The 27937-nt window shown below is 59.1% G+C and overlaps 1 protein-coding gene across 1 annotated transcript; it reads left to right on the top strand.

Annotated features, from left to right (window-relative positions):
* Positions 1-1073: 1073 nt before the first annotated feature.
* MICALL1 (MICAL like 1) lies at positions 1074-27920 on the top strand. The gene is made up of 16 exons (XM_032836627.1): positions 1074-1503; positions 5465-5513; positions 5973-6114; positions 10175-10263; positions 11377-11519; positions 13114-13559; positions 14219-14276; positions 15134-15522; positions 17306-17721; positions 19796-19930; positions 20462-20588; positions 20728-20818; positions 21008-21081; positions 23635-23749; positions 23927-23973; positions 25139-27920. The coding sequence occupies exons 1-16, from the start codon at positions 1358-1360 to the stop codon at positions 25258-25260; spliced, it is 2589 nt and encodes an 862-aa protein (XP_032692518.1). The 5' UTR covers positions 1074-1357; the 3' UTR covers positions 25261-27920.
* Positions 27921-27937: the final 17 nt, after the last annotated feature.

The following is a 27937-nucleotide window of genomic DNA, read 5'->3' on the forward strand; positions in this document are numbered from 1 at the left end:
AGGGCTGAGGGGTGACAGAGGTGACTAAGATCCTGCTACTTCCCTGGGGGGGGGGGGAGGGGGAGGGGAGAGGTGGAGCTGCAGACCCATCCAACTAACTATTCCATCGGTCAGAGTGACGTCACCACTGGGGCAGCGGAGTGGAAGGCTGATTCATCTGAGGTCAGGAGGGACCTCTGGGAGGAGCGGCTGACCCAGGTCTTGGAGAGGGGAGCAGAATGAGGCTTGGGGGTTCCAGGGCCTGATTCTCAGAGCCCCAGAAGAAAAGGGCTGCTTCCTATAGGTTCTGCCCCCAGGGGCCCCACCCACCACCATTCTGATGGGGAGATCGCTGAGCCTACGGGGGAGCAGAGAACTCTGAAAGACCAATTATCAGGCTCAACACTTCACTGGTTGCGCACCTGGACCGATGGGGGTGGGGTGAGAGCTTGAAGTCTCCCTGGCAGGCGATGGGGGGAGGGGCTGGTGGCAGAACTGTGGAGGTCAGGGGCGTTTTGGAGTGGTGAGACTGGCTCCGGGAAGCTGGTGGCCCTCTGGGGGTGCTTTGGGGTCAGCGGGGGAACTGCCCGATTGGCCTGAGGCGCGGGAAATGCCTGTCCAAAGTTTCAGGCCGAAGAGGTGAGTGGGTTTAGAGAAGTCAGGGTGGGGGATCTGGAGGTCCTTAGGCCAGAGTGGGAAGAAGGCGGCCTGGGAGAAAGAATTCCAGGTGGGCGGCGTGGTGGAGGTCGTGGGGTGGAGAAGTCATTGTGGGACCGGCGAGTTGGCGTGGGTGAGGGGTCCAGGGGCTGTCCCGAAGTTCTTTGAGGCGTTCCCGAGGGAAAGCGGTGACCGCGATCGCCCAGCAGGGGGGCTGCGGGGTGTCGGGCCCTCGGGAGGGCGGGGGCGCGTCTGGGGGCGGAGCCGCCGCTGGGTGGGGCGCCAGGCCCCCGCTCCCGGCGGCGGCGGCGGCGGCGGCGGCGGCGGCGGCGGTGGCAGCGGGCGGGGACCGAAGCCAGCGGGACGCCCGCGCCCGCGCCCGCGGCCGGCCCACAGCGAGGGGGGCGGGCGGCGGTGAGTAGGCGGCGGCCGGGCCGGGCCGGGCCACGCGGGCGGCGGCTGCTCGGGCAGGTCCGGGCAGGGCCGGGCCGGGAGCTGCGAGCCCAGCCGGGACCCCGCGCAGGAGCCCGAGCGCGGACACCGAGGCCGCGGCCCCGCCTCCTCCCCGCCCTGCGCCCGCCACCCGCCGGTCGGCGCCCACAGCTCGGAGCGGCGCCGGAGTCGGAGCTGGAGCCGCCGCCGGAAACCGGACGGAGCCGGGTCCGGGAGTGAAGCCCGATCCCGGCGGCTCCCGGAGCCGGTCCTGAGCCCCGCGCGGCTCATGGCGGGGCCGCGGGGCGCGCTGCTGGCCTGGTGCCGCCGCCAGTGCGAGGGCTACCGCGGCGTGGACATCCGCGACCTGAGCAGCTCCTTCCGGGACGGCCTGGCCTTCTGCGCCATCCTGCACCGGCACCGGCCAGACCTGCTGTGAGTGCCGGGGGTGGGAGAGAGGAGGGGGGAGGGCGGGCGAGCCGGGGCGCCGGGGGGCGCGGGCCAGAGCTGGGGACCCCCGCCCCCCTCAGTGACGCGGAGCCCGGGCCGTGGGAGGCGCCGCCCCCCGGAGACCGAGACGCCCATCCTGAGGACGAGCCCTCAACGACTCGCTTGGGTCACCGAGCACCCGTCCCCCGGGGGACCCCTCCCCCACGAGGCCCCGCCCCCGCCCACTGGGACACTGAACCTGCCCCCCATACTGGTCCTAGCACCGAGGGCCCTGGCCCCGCCCACAGGGCGCCGATTTCCGCCAAAGGGACACCTAGCCCTCCTTGGGGACCGTGGGCCTTTCCCGCACTACCGTGCTCTCAAACAGGCGCACTGAGCAGCCCCCTCCCCGCGAGGCATTGAGGCCCGTCCCTCTGTGTGCGTGGGGTGGGGGGGTCCTCTTGCTCACTTCTCTGATTCCCCCATGTGGACTTGTCTCCAGGGCCCTAGCATGGTGCCTGACACAGAGGAGATCCTAGGTTAATAGTGGTTGGATGAATGGATAGACACCCCCTGCCTACCTCCCACCCCAGTTAGGACACGAATCTGCCCCCCCAAATGTGTGCCCCACAGCCCTGCGGTCCTCAGTGGGCTACGGAGACTGAGTGAAGAGTCCCAAGGTCTGACTGACAGCCAGCGCCCCCGCCCCCGGCTCCAGGGTGTGAAATGGGCCCTTCTCAGCCCCAGCTACCCAGCGAGGTTCTCTTGGAAAATTTTATTCAGACGCCAGAGCAGTGGACTTGGGGCTTCTCTCTCAGCTCCCTCGCGGTGGGCTCTGGAGCCTCTCACTCGTTCACTCATTCATCCAACGCAGACTGAAAATTAAGCGGGGGCCCACCATTCCTTGGGTGCCTGTCTCATCTGCAACTTGAGACTCAGAGACCTGGTCCTTGCCTCTTTTGCCAACAGTGCCCCTGACAGGGCTCCCCGAGCCTGGCTGGGTCTGCGGTCTTTGGGTGTCTATACTGTATGCTAGCATGTCTGGGTGCTGGGGCGGGCCCTGTGTGGGGCCGTGGAGGAGAGGGTTTTGGAGGATGTGGCTGCAGAAGAGAAGGGGATGAGGTGGAGACGTCCCTCGGCTTCCACCTGCTGTGGGGCGGGTCACCGGCATGGGATGGGGACAGGACAGCCCCGGAGTGGGAGATGGAAGGATGGAGAAGGGTGCCCAGGTTGGACCCCTGCTTTGGAGCAGAGGGCTCAAGGGGTCTTCTGTTTCGCCTGAGGAAAGGAAGCAGGCAGTGAGGCAGGAGGCAGGGGACAGGGCCAGTGTTTGAAGGGACCTCCGTGTCCAGCTAAGGGGATCGGTGAGCCTGAGCTCGCCAGGCTGTTTGGCTTCGTGTTTCGTGTTCTAGATGTGCGACCTGGGGTCAGTCACTGGGCCCCTCCAGACATCAGTTTCCTCATCTGGACAGTGGGGTTGATAATAGGATCTAGGTCACGGAACTGTTGTGAGGGTTATATGAGGCAACGAGCATTCAATTAACCTGAGTTATTGTAAGTTGTGTGATTAGGCAGTCGGGTGTGATGAGTGTATGTTACCCTTTTCTTTATTCAGCAGTGTTTACAGAGTGGCTGCCGTGTGCTGGGCCTGGCACGGTAATGGAGAGAGCAGGAGCCGGGTGGTGCAGGAGGGGGCCACCTGAGCTGAGGCCTGGGAGGGAGCACTGCTGGGGCCCATGGCTCAGGGCAGGGAGGACTGGGAGATGCAGATGGCCTGGAGCTACTAGCCCATTGTCAGAAGACAGACTGAGGCCCAGCTGCCACAGGAGGCGTAGGGAGGCTCTCTAGGAGGGCAGGGAAGGCGGCAAGAATCATCTGAAGAGGTTCAAGCTCTTGGAGCTGGGGTCTCGCCTCTGTTGGAGGGGCGGGGTTTGCCAAGCTGGGGGGCCTGGTTCATTGTTCGATGGCCCTCCCACCCCCAATCCAGGCCTGTTTAAGCTCCCTTGAGGGCAGGGACCATATGGGTTTCATTTTTGTGTACTTCATCTCCCCCAGGGCCAAATAGAACTTCCCCGGCTTTTTGAAAACTCTCAGAAAATATCTGTGTTACCAAAGCACAGATGTCCATTAGGGACAGGGATGGGGGAGGGGAAGAAGCTGCAGGAAAAACCAGTGTCTCTGGGGTTTTTGCAGTTTTCACACTGTTTCTGGAATTTATTCATGCAATCAACATTTGTTGAGCACTTACTAAGTACCAGGAATGACATAGGGTGCTGGGGGCACAGGGCGAACAAAACGTGACACCCAGCCTTCCAGAACACTGCCGGGGAGACTGAAATTATCTGCCGAGAGAAGTTGCCTTTGTCTCTTTTGGTCTCCAAACTAGCCTTTGTTGGGGCTGGGCTTGTGTCTCCTCATCTGTTCACAGTGTCACAGACCAGGAGGCTGAGGTTTAGAGGCTAAATAACTTGCTTGTGGTCACACTCTTAGGCAGTGGCAAAGCGAGAGGGCTTAGGGACCCAGCTTCGGGTGGGGTAGGGGCGGGGGTGGCGGTGGGGGATGTGTGTGGAGTGGGGAGGGAAGCAGCTTGGCCAGAGGTGGCAAAAGGGCTCATACTTAGTCAGCTCCTCTGTCCTAGCCCACCCAGCCTTGGGGCACCTCCCTGTAGGGTTCTTAGGCTACCATTTCCTGCCTTTGCCCACTGTTCCTACCCTGACCCTTCCTGGAGCAGTGTAGGGGCAGGAGGAAGGGGGCGAGGCCTGCCCTTCCCCAAGCCCAGACTTAACCAGCCCTCCCCACCTACCTGGCGGTGGGTGCTAGAGTTTCTCCCAACTGACAGGTGGGAAAATCAAGGCAGAGAAGACTGCTGGCCTGCCCAAGGTCGCACAGCCAGGCCTGGAAGAGCAGAGGGTGAGACCCTGACCTTGGACGGGGTGCTGCCTGCTCAGGCCTCTGGGCCCGTCAACGACGTGGGAGGGTCAAGGCTGCAGTTTGCAGCCATAGAAGGGCAAGGCCTTGGCTGTGTGCACCCAGGAGGCTGCCAAGCCAGAAAGCTACCTTCAGGCGCTTGAGCAGCCTGTAGTGCTGGGGTGGGGGGAAGGGGGTAGGGGATGGGGGTTCGTGGTAAATAGAGCCAGCAGGGGGGCCAGCTATCTCTGGCTGGGGTCCCCGGAGCAGGCCCTGCTGCCTCTCACCTGTCCCAGCTTAGACACTGGGAAACCCTTTACTGCTTCCCCAAGGAAAGCGGGCCCCAGGAGCAGCCCAGCCGGTCGGCCAGAGGGTTAGTGTCCGTAGCTCTAGAATATGTACAGTTGCCAGTCGGTTTCAAACTTTTTCCTTCTGTTCTTAGCCCCATTAAACAACATTCGTCTCTGTGCTGGGTTGGGGATTGGGCAAGTCGGTAACCCAGCTTCTCTGGGTTTCTGATATGCACTGGAAGAGCCAGAAATGAGGATTCTCAGGGCTAAGTGTCTTCCCCTGTCTGGGTCTCAGTGTCCTCGTCTGTGAAATGGGGTCAGTACCTCCCAGGAGAGTTGCCATGAGAACAGACTCCCGACAGGAGCTCAGCACAGTGCCCAGCGTGAGGTCAGCAATCTGAGGCCCTCCCTGTCATTACAAACCTTAGTCCTGGTCTCAGTCTTGTCTCTGCCGCTGACTCAGGACCTGGCTTTCTGGCCGCTGGAGAGAAGGGATCTTAAACTTGAAAGCTTGGACTTGAGTCCCGCCCCTTCAGAGTGATTTCCAGCCTCTGCAAGGATGCCTCAGGGGGCCCTGAGCTCATGTTCCCCCCTGCACCTGGCAGACCCGGCTTGTTGCCTCAGTTTCCTCGTGGGCCGTCCACAGACCCCTCCCCCAAGCCTGCTGAGGCCCACGCAGGCTGGGATGAGGTCAGCTCTGTTCCTCCCAGACTCCACACCCCTGCCCCAGTCACCTCCTCAGTGCTCCTCCCTCCCTCTACCTCTTGCAGAGATTTTGACTCGCTTTCCAAGGACAATGTCTTCGAGAATAACCGTTTGGTGAGTCCCCAGACAGAGGGAAGCCTTGGAGGCTGTGAGTGTGTGTTGGGCGGGGCGAGGGGGGCAGGGGTGTTGCAGAGTAGGAGCTGAGGTGAGAAGTTGCTTTGCACTGGGGCTTTGGCTGCCCCTCTCTCCACCCCCCTCTTCCTTCTGGCCGCTTTGTGCGTGGAACACCAGCCCAGCCCTTCCCCGAGTCACCCTGTGGCAGAGCTGAGGGGAGCCCCTAGTCCTGGACCCTTCATCCCACTGCTGGAAGCTGGGCCTCTGCTGAGGGCCACTCACCCTAACCCTGCCTCCTCCTCCTCTTCCTGTTCTGACTGTTTTTGCATCCATTCCGGCACCTTCCTCACCCGTGCACCTGCTCCCCATGCCCACCCCTGCCTCTCCCCCCCCCCACCTTTCCCCACCCCCACTCCTACCCTTGCCCACCCCCCACCCCTACACCTGCCCTCACCCCAGGCCTTTGAAGTGGCCGAGAAGGAATTGGGGATCCCCGCTCTCCTGGACCCCAGTGACATGGTCTCCATGAGTGTCCCTGACTGCCTCAGCATCATGACCTACGTGTCCCAGTATTACCACCACTTCGCCAGCCCTGGCCAAGGTGAGAGGGGGCGGAGCTGTTCTGGGAGGCTGGCGCTGGGGGTGGGGCTGGGGAGGTGCCTGGCTGTGTTCTGAGCTCCCCAGCCCAGGAGGCAGCATGGCCTTTATTCGCTGGATCATTTAGTCCTCATAATACATATTGAGTAAGACAGCACTGTGCTGGGCCCCTGGGGGTGCAGCTGGGAGCCTTCGCTGCCTTTGTGCCACCCACAGTCTTACTGGCACAAAGCCCAAAACCCATCACTGAACGAAATACAAGTAGGGAGACAAAGCAGGCAAGTTCCCCTCTCTGGCGCCCACCCCCTCGCTTCCTGTGTACGGATACTTCCGTGGGGCTTTTCCCCCAAAGCCATCGAGTGGCCCTGTGGGGCTGTGGTGCAGCGGTCTTCCCCAGAAATGACCTTCAAGGTCTGAGAACTGAGAGGCTGGGGAGCGGGCGGGGGTGTTGAGGGAGCCACAGGGCGCTTCTCTGCTCCCAGTCCGGTCACTGGGTGGCTCCTGAGCCTCCCGCCTGGGGCATCCTTCTGCAGGAATCTTTCCTGGGGATCTCCTTCTGCAGAGAAGAAATGGGTCCAGAGGGGAAGCAAGAAGGTCAAGGTCACACCACAGGAAAGCTGAATGGTGGGGCCAGAATCCAGGTGTCCTGACACCTGTGCTGGGTCCCTGGGGGCCTTGCCCCTCCCCTGTCCCATTTCGGTCCTCCTCCTGCCTGGGCTCTACCTGTGGACAGTCTCTGCCTGTCTCTTTAAGAAAAAGTGTTCTACAAAGTCATTTTTTTCTTATTTAAGGGCAAAACATGCTTACTATAGAACATTTAGAACATAGCAAAGAGCATAAAAATTAAGATAATCTGTTACCTGCCCCCTCCCAGTGATACAGATCAGTATTATAGTTGAACAAATAACATTATATGTGTGGTTTTCTTTTTAAGATTTTATTAATTTATTTGTCAGAGAGAGAGAGAAAGAACACCAGCAGAGGAAGGAGCAGAGGGAGAGGGAGAAGCAGGCTCCCCACTGAGCAGGGAGCTCCATGCGGGGCTCGATCCCAAGACCTTGGAACCATGACCCGAGCCAAAGGCAGCCAATTAACTGACTGAGCCACCCAGGCGCCCCACACATTATGTGTTTTAACAGAAAACAAAAATGAAAGTATTTCCCAGTCGCCAAGTCTTTGGTGAGAGGCAGTAAGGTGGAAATTAAGAGCACAGGCTGCCGTTGACTGACTGGGTAACAGTGGGCTACCGTGGTCACCTGTCTGCCTCAGTTTCTCCTTTGCGATGCAGCAAATAACAGTGCCCACCTCTTAGCGTTGATGTGAGGCATAAGCGAGGAGATGTGAATCTGTGTCTGGCCCTTATTTGGGACTCAAGGTTAACATTATTATGACTTCTTTATTTCATTGGTTAGAGTGTAGTTTGCTTACTTAGAATCATGCTTCAGTCTTACCTTCAGGAGGGTTCCCTGTCTCCAAACCCTGATCTCTTCCAACTAAGCTCTTTTCTGGAGGGCCACCCTTCTGGGGGCCTGTGAGGTGGGAGGGTTGGGGAGGGGCCCCCACAGTACTGTTGATGGTGCCCGCTCTGTTCCTGGGTCCTTGCGGGGCACCCCGGGATGAGAGTGGTCCTGGTGGGCCCAGCTCCCCTAGCCGTGCCAGGGAGGAGGGGGCACCCCCTGGGCTTGCGGGGGTTTTTATTGATAAAGGTACGGTCTGTGCTTCTCATACAACTTGGCTTCTAAATGCGAACCGTTTGTATCCCGCCTGCTGTTCCGCCAAAGGAAACAGCAGCCGTGCGTTCCCAGCCCGGAGGCAGAGCTGGCTGTTAGACTCCCCCAGATGGTCCTGTGCTGTGCTTTCTGGGCCACTAGAAGGATTTCAAGGGCAATTTAAACCAGACTTGACTTTCCCTGGACCGGGTGGCTCTGAAGCCTGACTCTGGCTAAGACGGAGCACTATGCTGTGTTCGCTCGCGCCAGGCTCCATGGTGCCCGTGACTCTGGGCCCAGCAGCTGGCCCTGCCCTCCAGGAGCCACGGCATGGTCTGGAACCAGAGTGACTGAAGGACGCGCAGCGGCTGTGTGAAATCGGCCATCACAGGGGCAGGGCGACTGTTATCTGCATGAAGTCCAGCTTTTGTTTTTTGTTTTTGTTTTTGTTTTTGGGTAGGCTGCGTGCCCAATCTGGGGCCCAGCGTGGGGCCTGAACTCACAGCCCTGAGATCACAACCTGAGCTGAGATCAAGAGTTGGACGCTTACCCCGCCAAGTCCAGCTTCTTAGTGGGGCCCCTGAGGGTCTCTCCCCACTTAACCTTGAGCCACTCACTGCCCCAGCTGTAGGCATACTGAATTTTTTGTGTTTTGAATACATCGCATTCCTTCTCCACTCAGCCTTTCTCCCTGGTGATCCTCCAACCCCACACTCCATTTTCTGCTCCACGTCTCCCACCCACAAACATTCTTTCCTACCCATCCTCTAATCTTCACATTTTGCCTCCTCTATGCAGCCTGCCCTGATTTACCCCAGGTGTTCTGGTGGCCCCCTGCCCCGTGGTGAACACAGGTCACAGGTGTTCATATGACAGGTCATATGACAGGTGACTCTGGTCATAATATTTGGATCACTCCTCCCTTTTCCCCTGAAGACCATCTGTGTCCGGTTCCCAGCTACATAACCCCGGCACCTGGTACTTACTCATTTAACAAATATTTATTGAGCCTCTACCGTGTGCCAGGAACTGTGCTAGGTGCTGGGGAGAGAGCTGAGAATAGGAAGGAGAGGGAGCGAGCAAGCACAGATGAAGAGGTAGTATAGTTTCAAGGGAGTCCAGTGAAGGAGACAAGACAATGGTGTAAAAAGCAGCAGGAGGGTGAAGTGGTTGTTCTGGGTGAGTGGTCATGGAGGACCTCTCTGAGGAGGTGACATTTGAGCTAAACCTTGAAGGAGGAGAAGAAGGAGACCATTCGGAGATCTGGGAAGGAATGTTCCAGGCCAGGGCTAGCAGGGGGCCTGTGTGCTTCAGGGGACGGAGCAGGAAGGAGGGGATGAGGACAGAGGGATGGTGGGGAGTGGTACTTGATGAGGTCGTGAGCTTCCAAAATTTCTGGCTCTGAGTCATCACACACATTCCCATCAGAGGCCAAGTTCATGCACACGTGTGTGTCACTGAAACAAGTTTCAGGAAACGATTCTTCCCCTTACACCATGTGACACACGCAGGGGTGCCTGGCTGGCTCAGTAGGTAGAGCGTGCGACTCTTGGGGTTGTGAGTTCAAGCCCCACGTTGGGCGGAGGGCTTCCTTAAAAAAGAAGACAACACAACCCCTTGTTATGCGGGAAGATATTTTCTATTTCACCTTTTAAATGTGTTGCTTGTAACCACTAAATGGATTTCAGGGTCCATTAACTAGTTTGGTAAATGATATTTTAGACGACAGCAGGGAACTTGGATTTTATTCCTAAAGTCATCGAACAGTAATATTGATGTTTTGGGGTATACGGCTTTCTGGAGTTTCGTTTTTTAGTTTGATCACTGGGGACAGAGGAGGTGCTGCGTGAATATTTGCTGAAGTAATAAGGGAGTGGGGTCTCCGAGGGGGCTCGTGGGCTGGGGTGGCTGAGTTTCTTCTGCTGTGAGGGAGAGCAGCCACACCAGCCTGTTTTCCCGAACCTTCTGGCCAGCACCACGTGGTTCCTCTCTTTGCCTTCCCTCCCATCCCCTTACGCTAGTGGGAAGGAAGCTGCTGGTCCTGCCACATGCTGGGCACCTGCTCCTTCCGTGACTGTACTGTTGGCCTCAGCCTTTCCATCGCTCCTGTGTGGCTGGAGTCACGGCCCTACTTTGTGGAGGCTCGGGGAGGTTAAGCAGCCTTCCCTTGGTGCTTGGCTTGGAAGGGGAGGTGTCTCCTGCTCTGTGAGGAGCGGGGAGCCAGCTCTGGCCCTGGGTGTTGAGTGCTCTCCCCAAAAGCCAGAGCTGTGGAGTTCAAGTGGTAGGCCGGCTGGGGGTCTTCTGGGCCCCGGGGGTCTCCACCTTTCTTAGGGTCTCTTTCCTGTTTCTTGGCAGCTGGTGTCTCATCACCTAGAAAGGCCCAGGCACCCTCCTCCCCGCCCTCTGAAGCACGTACTCCAGCAGAACCAGGAGACAGGGCTCAGGTAGGCAGGTGCCCAGGGGCTGCGGGGGCAGGCTGTGTGGGCACCCTTGCAGTGTTCATTCTAGGTCCTTTCCCCTTGGCTTCGGAAGTAGAGCCTCAGTGGCAAGGGTGGCTGAGGGGACATGGGCCAGATTCCGGCCCCATTCTGTGGGCGGGGCGCTCCATTCTTTCTCCGGGGCTTGGGGCAAGATCAGGAGCTGCCAGGCCTGGGAAGGGGGGCATTGGACAGTCTGTCGCATTGACTTTGTCACCCTGGCCTTGACCGGATTTACACGTGGAATGTAGCAAATATTCCCCTTGATTCCTGTGCACACAGAGCTTTCAGCTTCCCAGCATGATTCTGTTCTGTCCTCTCAACAACCCTGGGAGGTGGGCGGTAGGAGTCCTGAGAGAGAGATGAGAATCCCGAGGGTCATTTGTCTAAGGGCAGCGCCCTGCCCCAAGATGCTGAGAGGACAGACACCAGCCCTTCATATCTGGGTAGTACGTCATGGGGCGCAGAGGGCTTTTCCCACCTGCTCCCCCACTTGTCCTTGCTGGAGGAGCTCCTGAGGGCTGGGGATCCTGGCCGGTGTGGGTGCCCAGTGATGTGGGGCTGACACAGGCAGGGGTCGGAGGAGTTCACCGGCAGATGGGAACCTAAGGTCCAGAGATGTGAGCAGCTTGCTCTGGGTCATGGAGCTTGGAAGTGGAGAACCTGGGATTTAAACCCACCGCAGCTCTAGGAGGGGAGGCAGAGAAGGCACATGAGGTAGGCGTAAAAGGAGGTCACCCGTCAGGGGCCAACCTGCAGGGATGGCAGAGGGGCAGGGAGGTTATACAGCCAGGAGCCGTCTCTGGCAGAGAGGGCCCCAGAAACTGGAAGTCAGGACTTTTGTTTCCATTCTGACTCAGTGACCTTGAGCAAGTCTTTCCCCTCTGCTCTGGGCTTCAGTTTCCTCATCTGCAAAGTGGCGACCGACCGTGTCCCTTCCTCTACTGCCCCGGGGCTCTGATGATGTGCATTAGCACCGTGGAGCTCGGAGAGCGGGTGCTGGAAGGGGAGGGGGCTGTTCTAGAGCAGGGAGCTTGGTGAGCACAGCCCCACGCCCCTCTGCCCACCCCGTTCCTGCAGGGCGAGGAGCTGTCGTCAGGCAGCCTGTCTGAGCAAGGCGCCCAGCAGACCCCCAGCAGCACATGCACTGCCTGCCAGCAGCATGTGCACCTGGTCCAGCGCTCCCTGGTCGAGGGCAAGCTCTACCACCGCCACTGCTTCCGGTGAGTGGCTGCGGGAGTGGGGTGGGGGGGGACAGGGGGCAAGCCCCACCTAACACCCTATTACCAAGGAAGGAGCTTCTGTGAACTCAGCATCGCAGTCTGCCAGGCACACTACGGGGCCCTTCCTGCCAGAGCATCTTGCTTATCAACCCATTTTACTGATGAGCCAACTGAGGCTTAGTGAGGGAAGAAGCCTCGTCAGTCGCGGGATCAGAGGAGCTGAGCTCAGGGGTTCTGCCTCCTGCCCAAAGCTCTCTGAGGCGAACGACCTCATGAGATTAAGGAGCTGCTTTAGAAGCCCTTGAAAATAGAAAGGATTTAAAAAAAAAAAAATCACAATAACAGCTTGCTTTCCATGTGTGGCTCCTGGAAGAAACCAGGTTTAAAGAAAATGGAATAAGAAACAGGGAAAAGACAAATAATTTAGAACATGTCTGAAAACATTTTTATAAGACATTTTATTTGTTTGAGAGAGAGAGCATGAGCAAAGAAAGAGAGTGTGAGAGAGCAGGAGCAGGGGGCAGTGACAGGGAGGAGAAGGCAGACACTTAACCGACTAATGCGCCCCTGAAAACATTTTATGTGTTGCGAAAAAGCAATCAGAAAATAAATAGTTGGAGCGCCTGGGTGGCTCAGTTGTTAAGTGTCTGTCTTCGGCTCAGGTCATGATCCCAGGGTCCTGGGATCGAGCCCCGTATCGGGCTCCCTGCTCCTCGGGAAGCCTGCTTCTCCCTCTCTCTCTGCCGCTCTCCCTGCTTGTGTTCTCTCTCTCGCTGTGTCTCTCTCTGTCAAATAAATAAATAAAATCTTTAAAAAAAAAAAAAAAAGAAAAGAAAAGAAATAGTCAAGGGAAGCCAGCAACTGAGTTCCAACATGCATCAGATTGTGGGTTAGTGTGTGTCTGTGTGTCTGTCTGTGTCTGTGTGTGTGGGTGTCTGTGGGTGTCAGTGTGTGTCTGTGGGTGTGGGTGTGAGTGCATGGTGGCCAGGCCTGGAACCCCAGGGGCCTGACTGCAGACCTGAGGGATCACAGCTCAAGCAGGGGCACCATTATACTAACACACTGACATCTGGCCACGAGGACAGCGTTTTAAGGACTTTTTCCAGGGACCCCCAGTAAAAAAATGCCCTGGACCCTGTGAGCAGTTGTGAGTACAGACCAGAATAAGGCCCCGTGGAAACAGACACACAACAGGAATTAGAATTTCCTAGAAAAACAGTATATTCTTCCTTGTGCAAGACGTTCTATTTCATAAAAAACAACACCAAAACACCTTGCTTGGTTGACAACCTGAGCCACCGGTGGCCGACCGCCTTGGCACTGGCTTGTCCTCCCCGCGCAGGGGCAAACCTTTGCTTCCTCTTGCAGCACAAACCAAAGGCATGTTTCACAATTTATGTTGCTTGATTTCATGTGATTTTATTGTTCTGTACTTCTGGCAGCTACCATTTGCCTCCTCCTGTGGGAAGGCCCGGGTGCAGGATCTGGGCGGGCAGGTGGGAGGAGGGCGGGCGGGAACAGCTGGGACTCCTTGGGGAGGAGGAGCCAGTGTCCCGGCGCCGTTGAAGCCCCCTCCCCACCTTCTCCCTGGCAGGTGTCGGCAGTGCTCCAGCACCCTGCTCCCTGGGGCTTACAAAAGTGGGCCTGAGGAAGGCACCTTCGTGTGCGCGGAGCACTGTGCCAGGCTGGGCCCCGGGGGGCGGTTGGGGGCCACGTCCGGGCCCCCCCTGCAGCCAAAGCAGCAGCAACTTGCAGAAGAGGTCAAGGATGTGGACGGAGGCGGTGTGGGTCGTAGTGCGCCCACAGGGGCTGAGGCGGATGTCCCCAAGGCCAGCCCCGAGGCCCGGCCCCAGATCCCCACCAAGCCCCGGCTTCCAAGCAAAGCACAGGAGCTGGGCAGCTCCTCAGCGGGCCGCCCCACACCTGCCCCGAGGAAGGCCCCGGAGAGCCCAGCCCTGACACCCCCCACACCCCGGCCCCGGTCCAGCCTGCAGCACGAGAACTTGGCGGAGCAGGGTGGCAGCAGCGGCCTAGTAAATGGTGAGCAGGGGTCTGAGGTGGGGGGGCACTTGCTGGGGTGCGTCTAGTGTTTAAATGTGTGTGTGGTCGGGAGTATCTGTGTGTCCGTGTTCTCTGAGCCTTGTTCAGTTCCACACCCACCGGGGAGCGGGGGCTGCTCTGAGCCCAGGCCTGAGCTGGGCCCTGGGGACAGATTCTGTTCAGGCCTGTTTGTGCCTTCGAGGCCCTGCCAGTCTAAGCGGGGAGACAAGCACAGACAGGGATGTCCATAGAATGTGGAAGTCTGTTAAGACAGGGGAAGCAGAGGCCACTGTGGGTTTCACAGAGGACACTCGGGGGGTCAGGGGAGGCTTTGAGTAGGAGGTGACACTGGGGCTGAGTTCAGGCAGTGTTTCCTGTCCACGTTGGGGAAGTGTCCAAGGGACACTTAGGTTCCCTTTCTCAGCTGAAATGCCTATGGGGTGTCCGGGTATCCTGGCCTTGCCCACATGACCATTACCTGTCACCTTTCATGCTTATCTAATTGCCCCAAGTGCTGGGAGGTACCAGGTGGGAGGGGAGTTTGCCACGGCCACCTGGAGTCCCGGCTCTGCCAGGTAGAAAGGGAGGGCACGCTGCGGCTCCCTGGTGCCCACAGCCGCCCATGAAGAAGGCCTGTCTCACTCTCCTTTCCCATCTAGGAAGGTTGCACGAACCCCCCGTCCCCAAGCCGAGAGGGACACCCAAGCTGTCAGAGAGGTAGGCTGGCTCGGAGAGGATTTCCTGTGATGGAGGCCCTCGTGCTGGGAATGGGGGTGCCGCTGGCGTCTGGCGGGTGGGCAAGGCTTCCGTGGGCACCTGACTCACCAGCACACCGTCCCAAGGTCGCACAAAGCTCATTCTGGGTGGGTGACAGCGGGGCTGAGTGCTGTGCCCACATCTCCTTCCCCGAGGCTCCCCTGGGGCCCCCACTCCTGTGGGGAGTAGTCCTGGTAGAGATAGGCCCCCTGGAGCCCCTTGACCTCTCCATGCCCCCGCTGCTCTGTGACATGGGACACCTAGGCCTCCCTCATGGAGCTGTTGTGAGAATTGGCAGCTGAGTCTAGAAAGACCCCAAAAAGCTCCGTCCGCTGTGTGCCTGACCCAGGCGCTCCAGCCTGGGACCCTGCGTCCTGCGTGTGGACATCTGTTTCCAGCTGTTCTGGAGCTGTTCTTCCCCTGTGTGGTCTCTGAGGGGGAGAGTGGGCCCCAGCTGTGACACTAGTTAACACTCCATCAGCACTAACCCTTGTGAAGATTCCTGTCCCAGTGGACGGCTATGGCGAGGGGACAGGAGACTTTCTCAGCCTCACACAGAGAGCCCCTGTGCGTCCTTTCCTGGGCCAGGCTGATGGAGGCTGAGGGTTCACTCTCTCTGGGCCTTACGGGGCCCCGCTGGGTTGTGACCATAACAGTCCACTTTAGCCTTGAGCCCAGACTGACCCCGCTGGACTCGGGGAGACGCGGGCAGTTTCTCATCCACTTCCTTTGAAATGGACTTAAAACTATCCAGGGACAGGAGGAGGCTGCTCGCCTCCCCCCGCCAATGGTGTCTGCCTCTTCCCACCTCCCTCCAGGACACCAGCCCCCAGAAAAGACCCCCCATGGATCACACTGGTGCAGGCAGAGCCCAGGAAGAAGCCGGCCCCCCTCCCCCCGAGCAGCAGCCCTGGACCTCTGAGCCGGGAAGGCAGGCGGGTGGAGAATGGTGGCATGGAGGAGAGCCAGAGCCAGGAGGAGCAGAGCCAGGTGACAGCGGGCCCGGAGCCCAAGCCCTACAACCCCTTTGAGGAGGAGGAGGAGGAGGAGTCCCCAGCGGCACCCAGTCCGGCCGTGGGCCCTGCCCTGGCCCACTCGGCGGAGGTCACCCCCAAGTCCCTGCACCCCTGGTATGGCATCACCCCCACCAGCAGCCCCAAGACGAAGAAGCGCCCCGCGCCCCGCGCACCCAGCGCATCCCCGCTCGGTGAGTGCCATCTCCTGGAGCTCTCCTGACGAGGCGCTGGGCTGGGGGGCTGGGGTCAGCCCTGGGCTGGGATGGCTCTGTGGTGGTGGTGGTGGGGGGAGTCCTGCCAGGCCAGGTGCCACGTGGGTCCTCTCAGCTAATTCGAGAGCGCACCTGCGGGCTGGGTAGCATGCGCCCATCTCATGCGTGAAGAAGCAGGCCCAGAGAGGGCAGGGGATTTGCTCGAGGCCACGGAGCACTGGAGTGGTGGAGGCAGGATTCGACAGGACAGGAAGGAGGCCGGGGACTCCACACTCTGCACTCCCAGCCCTCCGTAGCCCTCCTCACAGTGAGGTGTCGTGAGGATGTGTGTCCCACTGCTGAGGGGCTCAGCACTGCCTCGGTTTGCTTCAGGCCTGACTAGTCACTACCCTCCTGTCACCGGGCACCGTGGGCCATGACCTGCCTGTGTGTGACCTTGAGCAGGTCCTTTCATCTCTTGGCCATCAGCGTCCCCATCTGGAGGACGGTGGTGGCGGGTCAGCCTCGGGGCGCTGTGCCTCCCTCCACCTACCATGCCCTCTCATCCAGGCTCTGTGTGGTTCCTTTTTTTTAAAGATTTATTTATCTGGGTGCCTGGATGGCTGAGTGGGTTAAGCAACTGTCTTCAGCTCAGGTCACGGTCCCGGAGTCCTGGGATTGAGTCCCGCATCGGGCTCCCACCTCCACGGGGAGTCTGCTGCTCCCTCTGACCTTCTCCCCTCTCATGCTCTCTCTCACTTTCTCACTCTCAAGTAAATAAAATCTTTAAAAAAAAAAAAAAGATTTATTTATCTATTTGAGAGAGAAAGACAGGGAAAGGAAGAAAGAGAGAGAAAGGTGGGGGGAGGGGCAGAAAGAGAAGCAGCCTCCCTCCTGAGTGTGGAGCCCGATGTGGAGCTCAATCCCACCAGCCTGAGATCATGACCTGAGCTGAAATTAAGAGTCAGATGTTCACTGATTGAGCCACCGAGGCGCCCCTCATTGTAGATTTTGTCTGTCACCATCCTGGGGGCTTCTTAGGCCTCAGGGCTGGTCACCTTACAGCATGGCTGGGGTACGGCCGCCTCCAGGACCTCAGTGGGAGCCCCTCGGACAGGGGGTCTGAGAGCGCATGAGAGATGCTTGGAAGCAGGTGCTCAGGTGGCCCCCGCTGGAACCCCGGGGTCTTGTAGCTACGGCGGGTGGGCAGCTGCAGGACTCCGAGTAACGAGTCCCACAGGGCTGTGTCTGCCCCGGCCCTTCCCAGCCGGCCGAGTGCCTGCCCTCTGAGCCTGCCGCCTCATCTGGAGAACACAGACGGCGAGGCTTCGAAGCACGGTATCCGTCGCCCACACGAGGATCAAAGCAGCATACGGCGGCGCCCGGCCAGGCCCGGCGGCTGCTTCGAGGCCTTCCGGTTCCTTCTCTGTCCTGCCGGCCGAGGCCCAAGACGGGCCAGCCCGGACTCTGTGTGTCCTCCCCTCCCCTGCAGCCTCACCTCCTCCACTGGGTTTGGCATTGGGTCAGATCAGACACGGGAGGGGAAGTGGAGGCAAGGAGGGAACCCAGGACTACAGACGTGCCCCGAGGTGGCGCCCCGGGTCCTGAAGTGTGGGGGCCAAAGGCTGATGATTCGGCGGCTGCCGACCTTGGTCCCGTCATGCCCTTGCTGTTCTCTGGGCCTCGGCCTGTGGGCACATGGAAGCTCTCTGCGGAGAGGGAAGGGTGGTAGGTGAGGCTGTGCCTCCTTGCAGGGCGCTCACATGCTTACTTGTTCTTTCAGCTCTGCACACCGCCCGCCTGTCGCACTCAGAGCCGCCTTCTGCGACCCCGTCGCCGGCCCTCAGCGTGGAGAGCCTGTCCTCTGAGAGCTCCAGCCAGACCCCCTCTGGGGAGCTTCTGGAGCCACCGGTTGTGCCCAAGAGCTCCTCAGAGCCTGCAGTCCATGCCCCTGGCACCCCTGGGACCTCTGCCAGCCTCTCCACCCACTCCTCCCTGTCCTCTTCTGGGGAACTGGTGCAGCCCAGTGCAGACCAGATACCTCAGCCCGGCCCTGGCCTTGCCCCCGGCACGAGGGGCAGCCCGGGTCCCCAGCCCACCAAGCCCTGCAGTAGCGCGGCCCCCACCCCTCTCTTGCTGGTTGGAGACAAGAGCCCCGTGCCTTCCCCTGGAACCTCGTCCCCGCAGCTCCAAGTAAAGGTGAGTCCTCCCCCTTGTTAAGAACCGCTGGCCTGTCTGGTCTCAGGGCAGGAACGTCCAGGGTCTTCCGTCTTTGCTGGTGTCTGACTTGGCTGTGTCTTTCTGCCTATTTGTGACTCCACTCACTGAGGCACTCATTCATCTGTCCATCCTCCCACCCATCTAGTCACCTGCCCACCTGCTTAACCCTTCATATAGTGATGCACCTGGCCACCTGTTTACTTGCCTATCCTACATACGTGCCTTCGGGGATCCAGTCCCCCAGCCACCATCCATCTCCACGTCCTTCTGTCCACCTCTCTGTTCACGAGGCCTGTTTATGCCAGAGGCCCCCTCCCAGGCCTCCTGGCACTCTGTCTCCTCTTGGGGGCAGAGGGGACTGGGGCACCCATCTCAAGGAGCTTGTTCTCCAGGTGACCTTTGTGGCTGTTCGTGTCATTGCTTCTCAGTCCCGTGCCAGGAACCGGGGGTCGTCAGGGGTCAGGACACTCCTCTGGGCGTCTGGTTCCCCGTCTTGTAGCCACAGTCCTTTTGGGCCACCAAGTTCTGATTGTCCGCATCTGTGCACGCTCTGCAGCCCCTGAGGGCCCAGGGCTTGTGCGGCCCAGCTCAGGTGGGCTGGCTGTAGTCGCGGGCTGATGGACCTGATGGGGGATCAGTCTGGAGAGCGGGCTGAGCTATGGGTCCAGCTTCTACCTGTGCACCTTTCAGCCATCTCCCCTGCCCCGGCCTGATCTGCAGCCTCCTGTCTAGCTCTGCCACCTGCCTGCTGTGTGACCTTGAGAAGGTCCTGCCCCTTCTGGGGGCCTCAGCCTGCTCTGAGGAGGCCCAGGGTTCCCTGGTGGTGGCAGGTGGGGCAAGAGGTCAACTTTGGACACTCTGCCCTCTACCTTTAGGCAGTGCCTTTTAAACATCATCTTTCTGTCCTGGTGGTGTGTGTGAAAGGTTGGCTTGACAGAGTCTGTGGTGGAAGGCTGAGAACCCTTGGGGACCTTGGGTGCCTCGGGCTGTTTAACACCCTGCTGGGTCCCCTCTGGGTGCCACCCTGTGGGAGCCAGCCTCTGTCTCCATGCCCTGCCTGGACTCAGGCCCTCATACTTCTGCTTCAGAAACCCCAGGGCAGCCACTGCCAGCCTGAAGGAATCTTTCCATGGGCCTGTGCGGGGGAGGTGAGCAAGGGCTCCGCCAGCCTCCCTCACCTGCTTGGGAGAAAGTTGGGTGAACATTCCTGGGAGCACTGCTGGCCTCGAGTGAGACCTTTCCTTGGGGCCCATCACCACATCTCTGTGTCCGACGAGCTGGAAAATGCCGTTGGAGGACATTTTGTCCGTGTGGCTGCGAGGCCCAGTCCCAGGGCTGGGGCTATCTGGCTGTGCTTGCCTCAGAGGGGGCGGGGTCTCTGCGGAAAGCTGGACTGAAGTGGGGCTGGGGGGTGGGGCTTGCGGTGGGGGGAAGAAAGAGGGGAGGGGTCTTTCCTGGACGGGGAGGAAGGAAGCTACTCTTTTCCTCCATCTCCTGGCCAGATGGAAGGTGGGATCCCCGCTTTCACACTTCCTGGCAGGGTGACCCAGGCCAGGAGCTTCCTTTCTCTCTCTGAGCCTGAGAGTCCCTGCTTGAGAGGGGTGGTTGTGAGGCCTGAGTGAGCGAGCATAGCTGTCTGGCCCTAAACTCCACATCCTGACCACTGCCTCTGGTACTAGATGGCTGTCCTGGCCCTAGCTTGGGCTCTTAGGAAGTGCATGACCTTGAACCAATTAATTAACCTCTCTGGACTTGAGTATACTCAGCTATAAAATGGGCATTACAATACCCATTTTGCAGAGAGGTTGGGAGAACAAGAATGTCTAAAGGGATCCAGTGTAGGACGGGAGGTGGGAGGTCCTTGGAAATGGAAATGTTTGTCGAATGCCCCAGTGGACCAGAGACGGAGTGCTGGGAGGGTCTCTCTCTGCCTGGACTGCCTCCTCCTGGGCTCCAGGCCCCAGTCCCATGTAGTCAGGCTGCACGGGTGGGGTTGGGGGTGTCTCACTGCCCCCTCCCCAGACTTATCCTTTGCCATTCTCCCTGTCTTTAGTCTTCCTGCAAGGAGAACCCTTTTAACCGGAAGGCATCACCCACAGCATCCCCAACCACAAAGAAGACCACCAAGGGATCCAAGCCGGCCAGGCCGCCGGCCCCAGGACACGGCTTCCCGCTCATCAAGCGTAAGGTACTGGCTGGCAGTCCGCAGGCGCTCGGCTGCCTCAGGTGTCTTGTGGGACTCGTGAGAGGATGGGCTGTCTGGGCAGTTGCCCTCCGGGGCTGCAGAGAGGGGCCCTTGGGGGGACCAAAGGGAGGGTTTAACTTGCAGCCAGGGGGATTTTGAGCCGACTCTCATTTCACTTGTTACTAATAATAGTTCAAGCATCAAAGCACTCACATGATACACTTTGAGTTAAACAGATTAGAGTGTTTTCCAGTGATATAATTTCTGGAATGGCAGAGGAGGGGGAGGGGATGCCACAGGAGGCAGGAGGTTTATCCTCCCTCTGGGTGTGCCTTTCCGGGCTGGGGCCAGGGGCCTGGAGGGGTTGGGGCGCTCTCTACAGCGGCCCTTCCCCGCACCGGGGTCCTGCACCTGGCCGTGCTGGGGTGTGGGAATGGGCAGGCCAGTGCTGGCCCAAAGAATGGCAAAACTCCTGGCAGCGGGCAGGTGGGAGGGGTGGGCCGTTCTTCCGGTGACCGGGGCGTTGTCGGGCAGGTCCAGGCGGACCAGTACATCCCCGAGGAGGACATCCACGGAGAGATGGACACGATCGAGCGCCAGCTGGATGCCCTGGAACACCGTGGAGTCCTACTGGAGGAGAAGCTGCGGGGCGGAGTGAACGGTGTGGTGGGGGGAGCAGCTGGGAGGGCCTGGTGGGGGGGCGAGGCTTGGGGGGGCGGGAGCTTCCCTCCACCGGGGGCTTCTTTGAGGGCGGCTGCAAGCCCTGCCAGCCCTGGCCTCAGTGGGCTTCTGGCTTCCAGAGGGCCGCGAGGATGACATGCTGGTGGACTGGTTCAAGCTAATACACGAGAAGCATCTGCTGGTGCGGCGGGAGTCCGAGCTCATCTATGTGTGAGTCCAGACCCCTCAGCCGTCTGCTCCGCTCCCTGGAATCCGTAGTGTTCAACACGGAGAATCTGTCCTGCCTTCCCTCCTCTGACCGCGCGGGGCAGGGAAGCCGTGCGAGGGGCGGGCCGGCGGGCCGGGGGCGGGGCTTCCGCTGAGGGGCGGGGCTAACACCTGGCTGTTCCCACCCTCCAGTTTCAAGCAGCAGAACCTGGAGCAGCGCCAGGCGGACGTAGAGTATGAGCTCCGGTGCCTCCTTAACAAGCCAGGTGAGCGTAGCGCCACGCGCTCCTCTGGCACCTGCCAGGGGCTGTGACATTAACTAGTGGGCCCAGTTCTAACCCTCGCGGCTGGGGAGGAGACAGAACCCCAATGGGGACGCATAGGCCAGCTCTGGGAACAGGGCCCCCCTGGGGAGAGGGCCAGAAGGTGCTGTCTGGGTCATAGCAGGTGATAAATAGGCTTGAATGATGGCAGGAGCAGGAACAGCGTGGCCAGTGTGGGGGTGTGGCCTCCTGTGGCATCAGGGAAGACAGGCTTGCAGAGAGCGCCAGGCCCAGGATCAGACTGCCCTGTTTTGGCTTCTCCCTCTCTTGGAACTTGGGGGTAGACGGGTCCCCCCCAATGGGGAGAGCCTTCAGGCTCCAGGGCCCCAGGCTGCCCCAAATGAGTGAGTGACAGCAGAGGCACCTCGGGGTTCATGGCTATGAGGCCAGAGCGTGGTCAGACTTTAGCAGTGGTGGGAGGGAAGGTGGAAGGATCCCATGTACAGTGTGGCTCAGAAGGACTCTGGGGGTGCAGGGCAGGATGTGCTCAGAATGGTGGAGCTGCGGCTGGAGGGGTTGGGTGTGGAGTCGTATAGCCCTGTGTTCTGCTGGGTTCCGCCACAAATGTGTTGGAGGCAGGGGACAGGGTGGGGGTGGGGTAAGGGGGAGCTAGGCAGGTTTCTTAGCCTCACTGAGCCTTAGTGGCTTTGGGTGTAAGACAGGGCGAAGGTACCCACCCTGTAGGGAATTCCTGGAACAGGGGATAGAGGATGTGGAAGCACCTGGTGCCCCCCAAGGGGCTGGTGGTTGATGGTTATTACGTGACCGAGGTGGGGTCTGTGGCCCTGATGTGTAGTTGAGCCACAGCTGGGCAGAGAGACCACAGGAGCCAGGCTTTTGACTACTTTCTCTGGCCTAGGCAGTGGGTCTCACTGTATCCATTTCACAGATGAGGAAATGGAGAACCAGAGGTTGAGTCTTGCCCATTGGTGGTGGCACTGGGCTTCTCATCGCTGCCTCTGACTTGGCCTGTCCCAGCACACGCAGCCCCTCCTGCCTGCTGGGACAGTGGCCCTGTCTCTCCACTGACTAGGGAACTTGGGAGATGGGATAAGACCCAGAGGCAGAAGTGTCTCTGGAAGCCATTCCACTGCCCGCTGTGAGTCATTCCCACATCTGGAGGCCCGGGCACGGCCCCCATGCAGAGAGAGCCACAGCGACGCCATGTGGCTGGAGTGGGTGCAGTCCCGTGTTCCCCAGGCCAGCCTGGCCCTGGGCTTATTGTGTTGCTTCTCTCCAGCCTTCTCTGTGATGGCTGCATGTCCTGGGCTCGTTATCCTGTCCCTGGGGTTGCTTTTGCATGGTGAGGCTGGTTTATAAGGCCCCATGTCAGTTAGGGACCCATAAGATACCATAAGGGCTGTAGCTTGGGGCTGTCAGGCTACCCAGGATCAAAGGCTGGCTCCACCGTTGCTGTGTGACACTGGTTAAGGCCCTAACTTCCCTGAGCCTCAGTTTCCCCATGTAGTATAGGGATGTGACCTCCCCAGGCCCCATATTTGGGAAGTAGCCGAAGGATTTGAATTGGGATGATGACTCCCATGCTGTCCCCAGAACTGTGCTGGGCCACCTGCTCCCGAGCTCTGGCAAGGTGAGGTGTAAGGACATTGGAACATGACTGGGGGTGCTCAGAATAGGGAGGTGTGGCAAGGTGAGGTGTAAGGACATTGGAACATGACTGGGGGGGCTCAGAATAGGGAGGTGTGGCAAGGTGAGGTGTAAGGACATTGGAACATGACTGGGGGGGCTCAAGATAGGGAGGCCTGTGGTGGCAGATGGCGTGGAGGGAAGGCTGGGTGTGGACACCCTTCCCCTGGGAGCCTGTGGGCTGGGTGAAAGGGAAACGAAGGTGCACGTGGGCCCTTGGATGGTCCCTTGGGATGGCTCGGGGTCTTGAGAGGAGGCTGGTGGGGCAGCAGGTATAGGACACGTCAGGGACACCTCCTTGCTGGGCTCACCACCCCCAGTGTCCTGTCCCCTCTAATATGCCTTCCTGTATGACATTAAGGTTCCAACATACCTTGGGTTACCTTGTTTCTACTGCGTAAAGACCCCTGGGGTTCCCTATTGTCTCCCGAGCTCTGCCCCATCTGTCCAGCCCACCCTTGGGAGGCTCTCAGCAGACCTGGCCTGAATCCTGCCTCCTCCAAGAAACCACCTAGTGAACGAACATTCATTGAATCAATAAATGAATGAGCAGAAGCAGGAGCCTCTTTGGCCACAGCTGGTCTCTGTTCGCAGAACATGTGTTGTGCTTGCCCTCCTGGAGCCCCCTTGAAGAGTTTTTCAGTAGGCAGCCTAGTATCCTCGGTCTCTTAACCTTATTTCCCCCCCAAAACTTGTCACCCCCCAGGTGGTCCCTTCCTTCCTGTCCTCGCAGGATTCAGCATGGGCTGGTCCACGGCCACCTCAGCAGTCAGGCGTTGGTCCCTGGCTTCCTGGGAAGGCAGGAGGGTTTCCCCCTCGCTCAGTTCCCCAACTTTTCTCCTCGGGCAGAAAAGGACTGGACAGACGAGGACCGGGGCCGAGAGAAGGTGCTGATGCAGGAGCTCATGGCTCTCATCGAGCAGCGCAATGCCATCGTCAACTGCCTGGACGAGGACCGGCAGAGGTGAGGGAGGGGGAGGGGCTCCCCCACTCTGGGGAGTTGGGGGGGTCCTTGCAGGAGGGGCTCAGCTATCCCAGCACACCCCCCCTTAACTTGTGGGAAGGAGTCAGGCTGGAAGGGACTGAGAGAATATCCGGTCCTTTCTCCTGGGGGACACTGGGCTTCCCTTTCTCATTTCAGGGAGGAGGAGGAAGACAAGATGTTGGAAGCCATGATCAGGAGGAAAGGTGAGGCCCCTTCTGGCGCTCTGGTCCACCTGAATTTTGGGAGGGCAGCGGGGGCAGAGGGTCAGAGCGGGAGCTCCAGGGATGGTATGTGCAAGCTCTTGGCCTCTCTCTTGAAGAGAGGGCCATGTGTGGTGAGGCAGGCCAGCCTAGAGCCAGGAGTGCTGTGGCCTGGGCTGAGAGAGTGGGCTAGAGGGAGGGCTCGGTGGGCGAGGAACCCTGTACCAGGGCGGTTGCCTGAAGCCAGGAGTTCCTCCTTGACATCTGCATCTGATCTTGGAGAAGTTTGTGGGCTAGGGGTACCTGGGTGGCTGAGTCAGTGAAACCCCGGACTCTTGGTTTCAGCTCTGGTTATGATCTCATGGTGGTGGGTCGAGCCCTGCATCTGGCTCTGTGCTTAGCGGGGATTCTGCTTGGGGATTCTCTCCCTCTGCCCTTCCCCCCACCCTGGATGCTTGCACATGCTCTCTCTCTCACTCTCACTCTCAAATAAATAAATCTTTAAAAAAAAAAATTTGTGGGCTCAAATAGCCATGCCTACTGGAGATCAGACGGTGCCCAGAACAGCTAAAAGAGCACTGGCCTGGGAGTCAGGAGACCTGCTTTCATCTTGATCCCACCAGGGACTCATGTTGTGGCCATGTGGTTTGGTCTGGACTCTAGTCAGGCTGCTCGGGCCCCTCATCTGCCGCACGGGGGTGCTGAGTGTTTAGGGATGGCGCATGGAAGGCACCTCACCCCGGGCCTGGTCCCCGCAGAGAGCTCAGCTGGCCTTAAGTCCATTCCAAAGGCCCACAGTCGCCCATAGCTGCCTCGTGAAAACTGGGGGTGAGGCAGATATTTTTGGGGTTCCTTCCAGCTCTGTCAGTGTCCATGTTGTAGCACTCAGAGCTGTGAACAGTGGCCTAGGGAAGTGGGGCCTTTTCACGATAAACCTGTGCCGTGCTTCCGAGCTCCAGATTGCTTTCACGGTCGTTTATTTCTGGATCCTTGCCAAAACACCGGGACAGGGGCACAGTCCCTATCCTGCAGGCTCACAAAGCTGAGGTGACATGTCCAAGACCCCAAATGAGCTGGAGGAACGGAGCTGGACCTTCGTCACTCGCCCTGGCCTGCCCCGACGTACTCCCCTTCCCACATGCCAAGTGCTCCCCTTTCTCTTCCTCAGAGTTCCAGAAGGAGGCTGAACCCGAGGGCAAGAAGAAGGGGAAGTTCAAGACCATGAAGGTGCTGAAGCTGCTAGGAAACAAGCGGGATACCAAGAGCAAGTCCCCGGGGGACAAGAGCTAACAGCGAGGGCAGCCAGCTGGGACTTACGCTCCTCCTGGCACACACAGCCCCCGGGCTGTGCTCCGCTGCGGGGGGCACCCTGCTTCCCATTGGGATCAGTCCTGGGGAAAGATGTCAGGGGAGGGGGGCCTCTGGGTGACAGCCTCTCCCTCCTCAGGGTCCTCTGGCTGGTCTGGGCCAAAGAATTTTCTTCCCTTTCCTCGGGGCTGCAGGCAGCTGTGGCTCAGCCCTGCTCAGTCTGGTTCTGATAATTCCAGATGCTGGGATGGACCCAAGGAGCAAGGAGGGCCCTGGGTTCAGGGAGCAGCAGGGGTGTAGCACCCCTGCCTTGCGTCCCACCCACCACCTGCCAGGACGGGCTGCCCCCGGGTCCCTCTTCCCCTCTGTACCATGTCCAGATGGGATTCTTAGCAGTCAGAGTTCTGACCCGAAGGTCCTTCCACCCATGCGGTCGGCCTGTGGTGGACCTGTGGCCCAGGTCTCCTGCCTTCAGGGCCCTGCTGCTCTTGGCAGGCTGGCAAGCCTGGCTTGGCCGCACCGGCTTCTCCCACCCCAGCCCTGGCTCCGAGTCCCTATTTTCCTTTCCAGTGCAGGTGGCCCCGAATCTGTTTCTCCTCACTCAGGAGCTCTATTTATGAAGTCTGATTAAGTTTGAGCTTGTTACTCTGTCCTCAGACATGAATGGGCCTGATGGACAAATTCCTGCCTCTGTCCCTCAGACCTCTGGCAGGTGCTTCTCTCTTCTCCCCTTGGTCCATGGGAAACCTCGCCTCCCAGGAATTGGAGCTGGGTGGGTGCCCCGGTGCTGAGTCCCCAGAGAGGGCCTTTGGGTGACTGGCCCCAGGGGCAGTTCTGGTCCCCAAGCATGAGCGGAGGGAGCTGTGTGCTTCACGGAACACACCGCAGTCTGACTCCTGCTTCCAACTTGCCGCTGCCCCGGGCTGATCTTGGGTGTGGCCATCACCTTTCTGTCTCCTCACACCTGACTGTTGTCCATTCTCTCGCGACTTGTTCCCCCAAAGGACTGATGGCCACTCACCGCACTGTGATGGCCATGGGAGAGGAGGAGCCGATGGGGACAACGGGCTTGTGTCCAGCAGCCCTCAGTCACAGCACTGTTGCTATAAGCTATCTCTGGGGCTCTCTGGGGCGCTCTAGGGCCCCCTCCCTCAGTACAACTCTGGGGAAAGTACGCACTGTATTAACTCCTGAGGATTTTCCTCACCAACAATAAATGGAGACAACCTCAGTTGCCAGTGCCCCCGAGCCTTGGGCACTTTGCCCTCAGCTGGCTCTGCCTTCTTCCCTGCCTCCGCCATGTCCTGTGGTCAGGTATCTCTGGTCACCTGAGAGGGGCAAGTAGGGTATCTACAGCCAGGGACCTTGGCCCCCAGGGCCTGGTGGTGGGCAGGACTCTTCCTCAGCTGGGAGTGGCGGCTCCTGTGCCTTCGCAGCCCCTGGGGTCTCCTTCCAAACATGCCTGTTGATCAGAAGCTGGTCACCAACTCCAAAGACTTTTGGGGGCCTGGCGGGTCACATACCTGACGAGGCTGGGTGTAACCCGAGGGGTGGCTCTGTCAGGCTGTCTTGGTGTCTGAGACTCAGGTAATGGGGACTGAGGTGAACGAGGTTGTCTGTGTCCCAACTCTTAAGGGGCAAGTTCTTCCTTCCTTAAGTCAACCGTAGCCTGTGGGAATGTGGGCCCAGGTGGCCAGACCTTTCCATTTTTCAAAAGAAGCTGGAAATCCAGATTGTGTGTGTGTGATTTGTAAATATTGGCAACTAGTCTGCATTTAAATCAAGGGTAGGCTGTGTTGTCACGGGTGGGCCAAAGGTGTCCTGGGGTTCTCCAGTTTGCTGTCTCGGGGCTATGTGAGGGGGCCTTTGGGGTGGAGGACAGCTGTCCTTATTATGGTATACCCTCTGTGCTCAGGTTCTGGAGGGTATGTGGACACAGGCTTCCCAAAGAAATGTTCTAGAGCCAGCCCTTCCTTGAGCTGCCCCTTCTGCTAACCTGTCTGAGGCTGTAGGGCCATGTTTGTTCAGCTGCTGGAAACTTGGGTCATGTGGCCTGTAGGATTATACAAATCCCTCCAGATGGAAGTGTTGGTTGAATTTTCCAAACTGTTTTGATGTATGGGGACAGGAAAGTGACAAGAGTCCTGGAGAGTGCAGGGTTTGTGGTTGTCAGAAGACGTGAGGACTTTGTGTGGTCGGGTGCCTCCAAAGGCCTCTGAGGCGGGGCATCGCCCTTGAGCCGTGGGAGCTGAGGCCATGGTCCTGCTCGGGCTCCCAGTGCACAGACTGGGATCAGAGCTCCCAAGCCAGGCTCCTTTGGTCTAGCTCTCGCCCACCCTGTGTTTCTGTGGGCTGTGGGGTTCGTGGAAAGCCCGAGAACTAACATCTTATCCTGAATGACCTTGGTGACAGTGTCTTGGGGAGCCTTAGGCTTTACACAGGGAGAGCGAGCCGTCTTCGCACAGTTTTATTGAGAGAATGAACCAAGTGAAATTCAGCCCCTGACACAGTGCCCCGGCCGTGGGGTGTCCGAGAAGTGTTGGTTCTCATTTCCACTTGAGATATACAAACAGCCAAAAGGCATTTGTACTTAAAAAATTCTAACTCCTTGAACAAACAAGCCCATCCTTTTGAAAACAGAATGGTGTATGTCATGACC

Source organism: Lontra canadensis, unplaced genomic scaffold (genome assembly GCF_010015895.1).
Source record: "Lontra canadensis isolate GAN:19392208 unplaced genomic scaffold, GSC_riverotter_1.0 scaffold93, whole genome shotgun sequence".
NCBI lineage: Eukaryota > Metazoa > Chordata > Mammalia > Carnivora > Mustelidae > Lontra > Lontra canadensis.

Coding starts and splice junctions, on each gene's coding strand:
- MICALL1 (XM_032836627.1), top strand. CDS start 1,358: ATGGCGGGGCCGCGGGGCGCGCTGCTGGCCTGGTGCCGCCGCCAGTGC. Junction 6,115..10,174: donor CTTCGCCAGCCCTGGCCAAG/GTGAGAGGGGGC, acceptor GTTTCTTGGCAG/CTGGTGTCTCATCACCTAGA. Junction 13,560..14,218: donor CAGCAGCGGCCTAGTAAATG/GTGAGCAGGGGT, acceptor TTTCCCATCTAG/GAAGGTTGCACGAACCCCCC.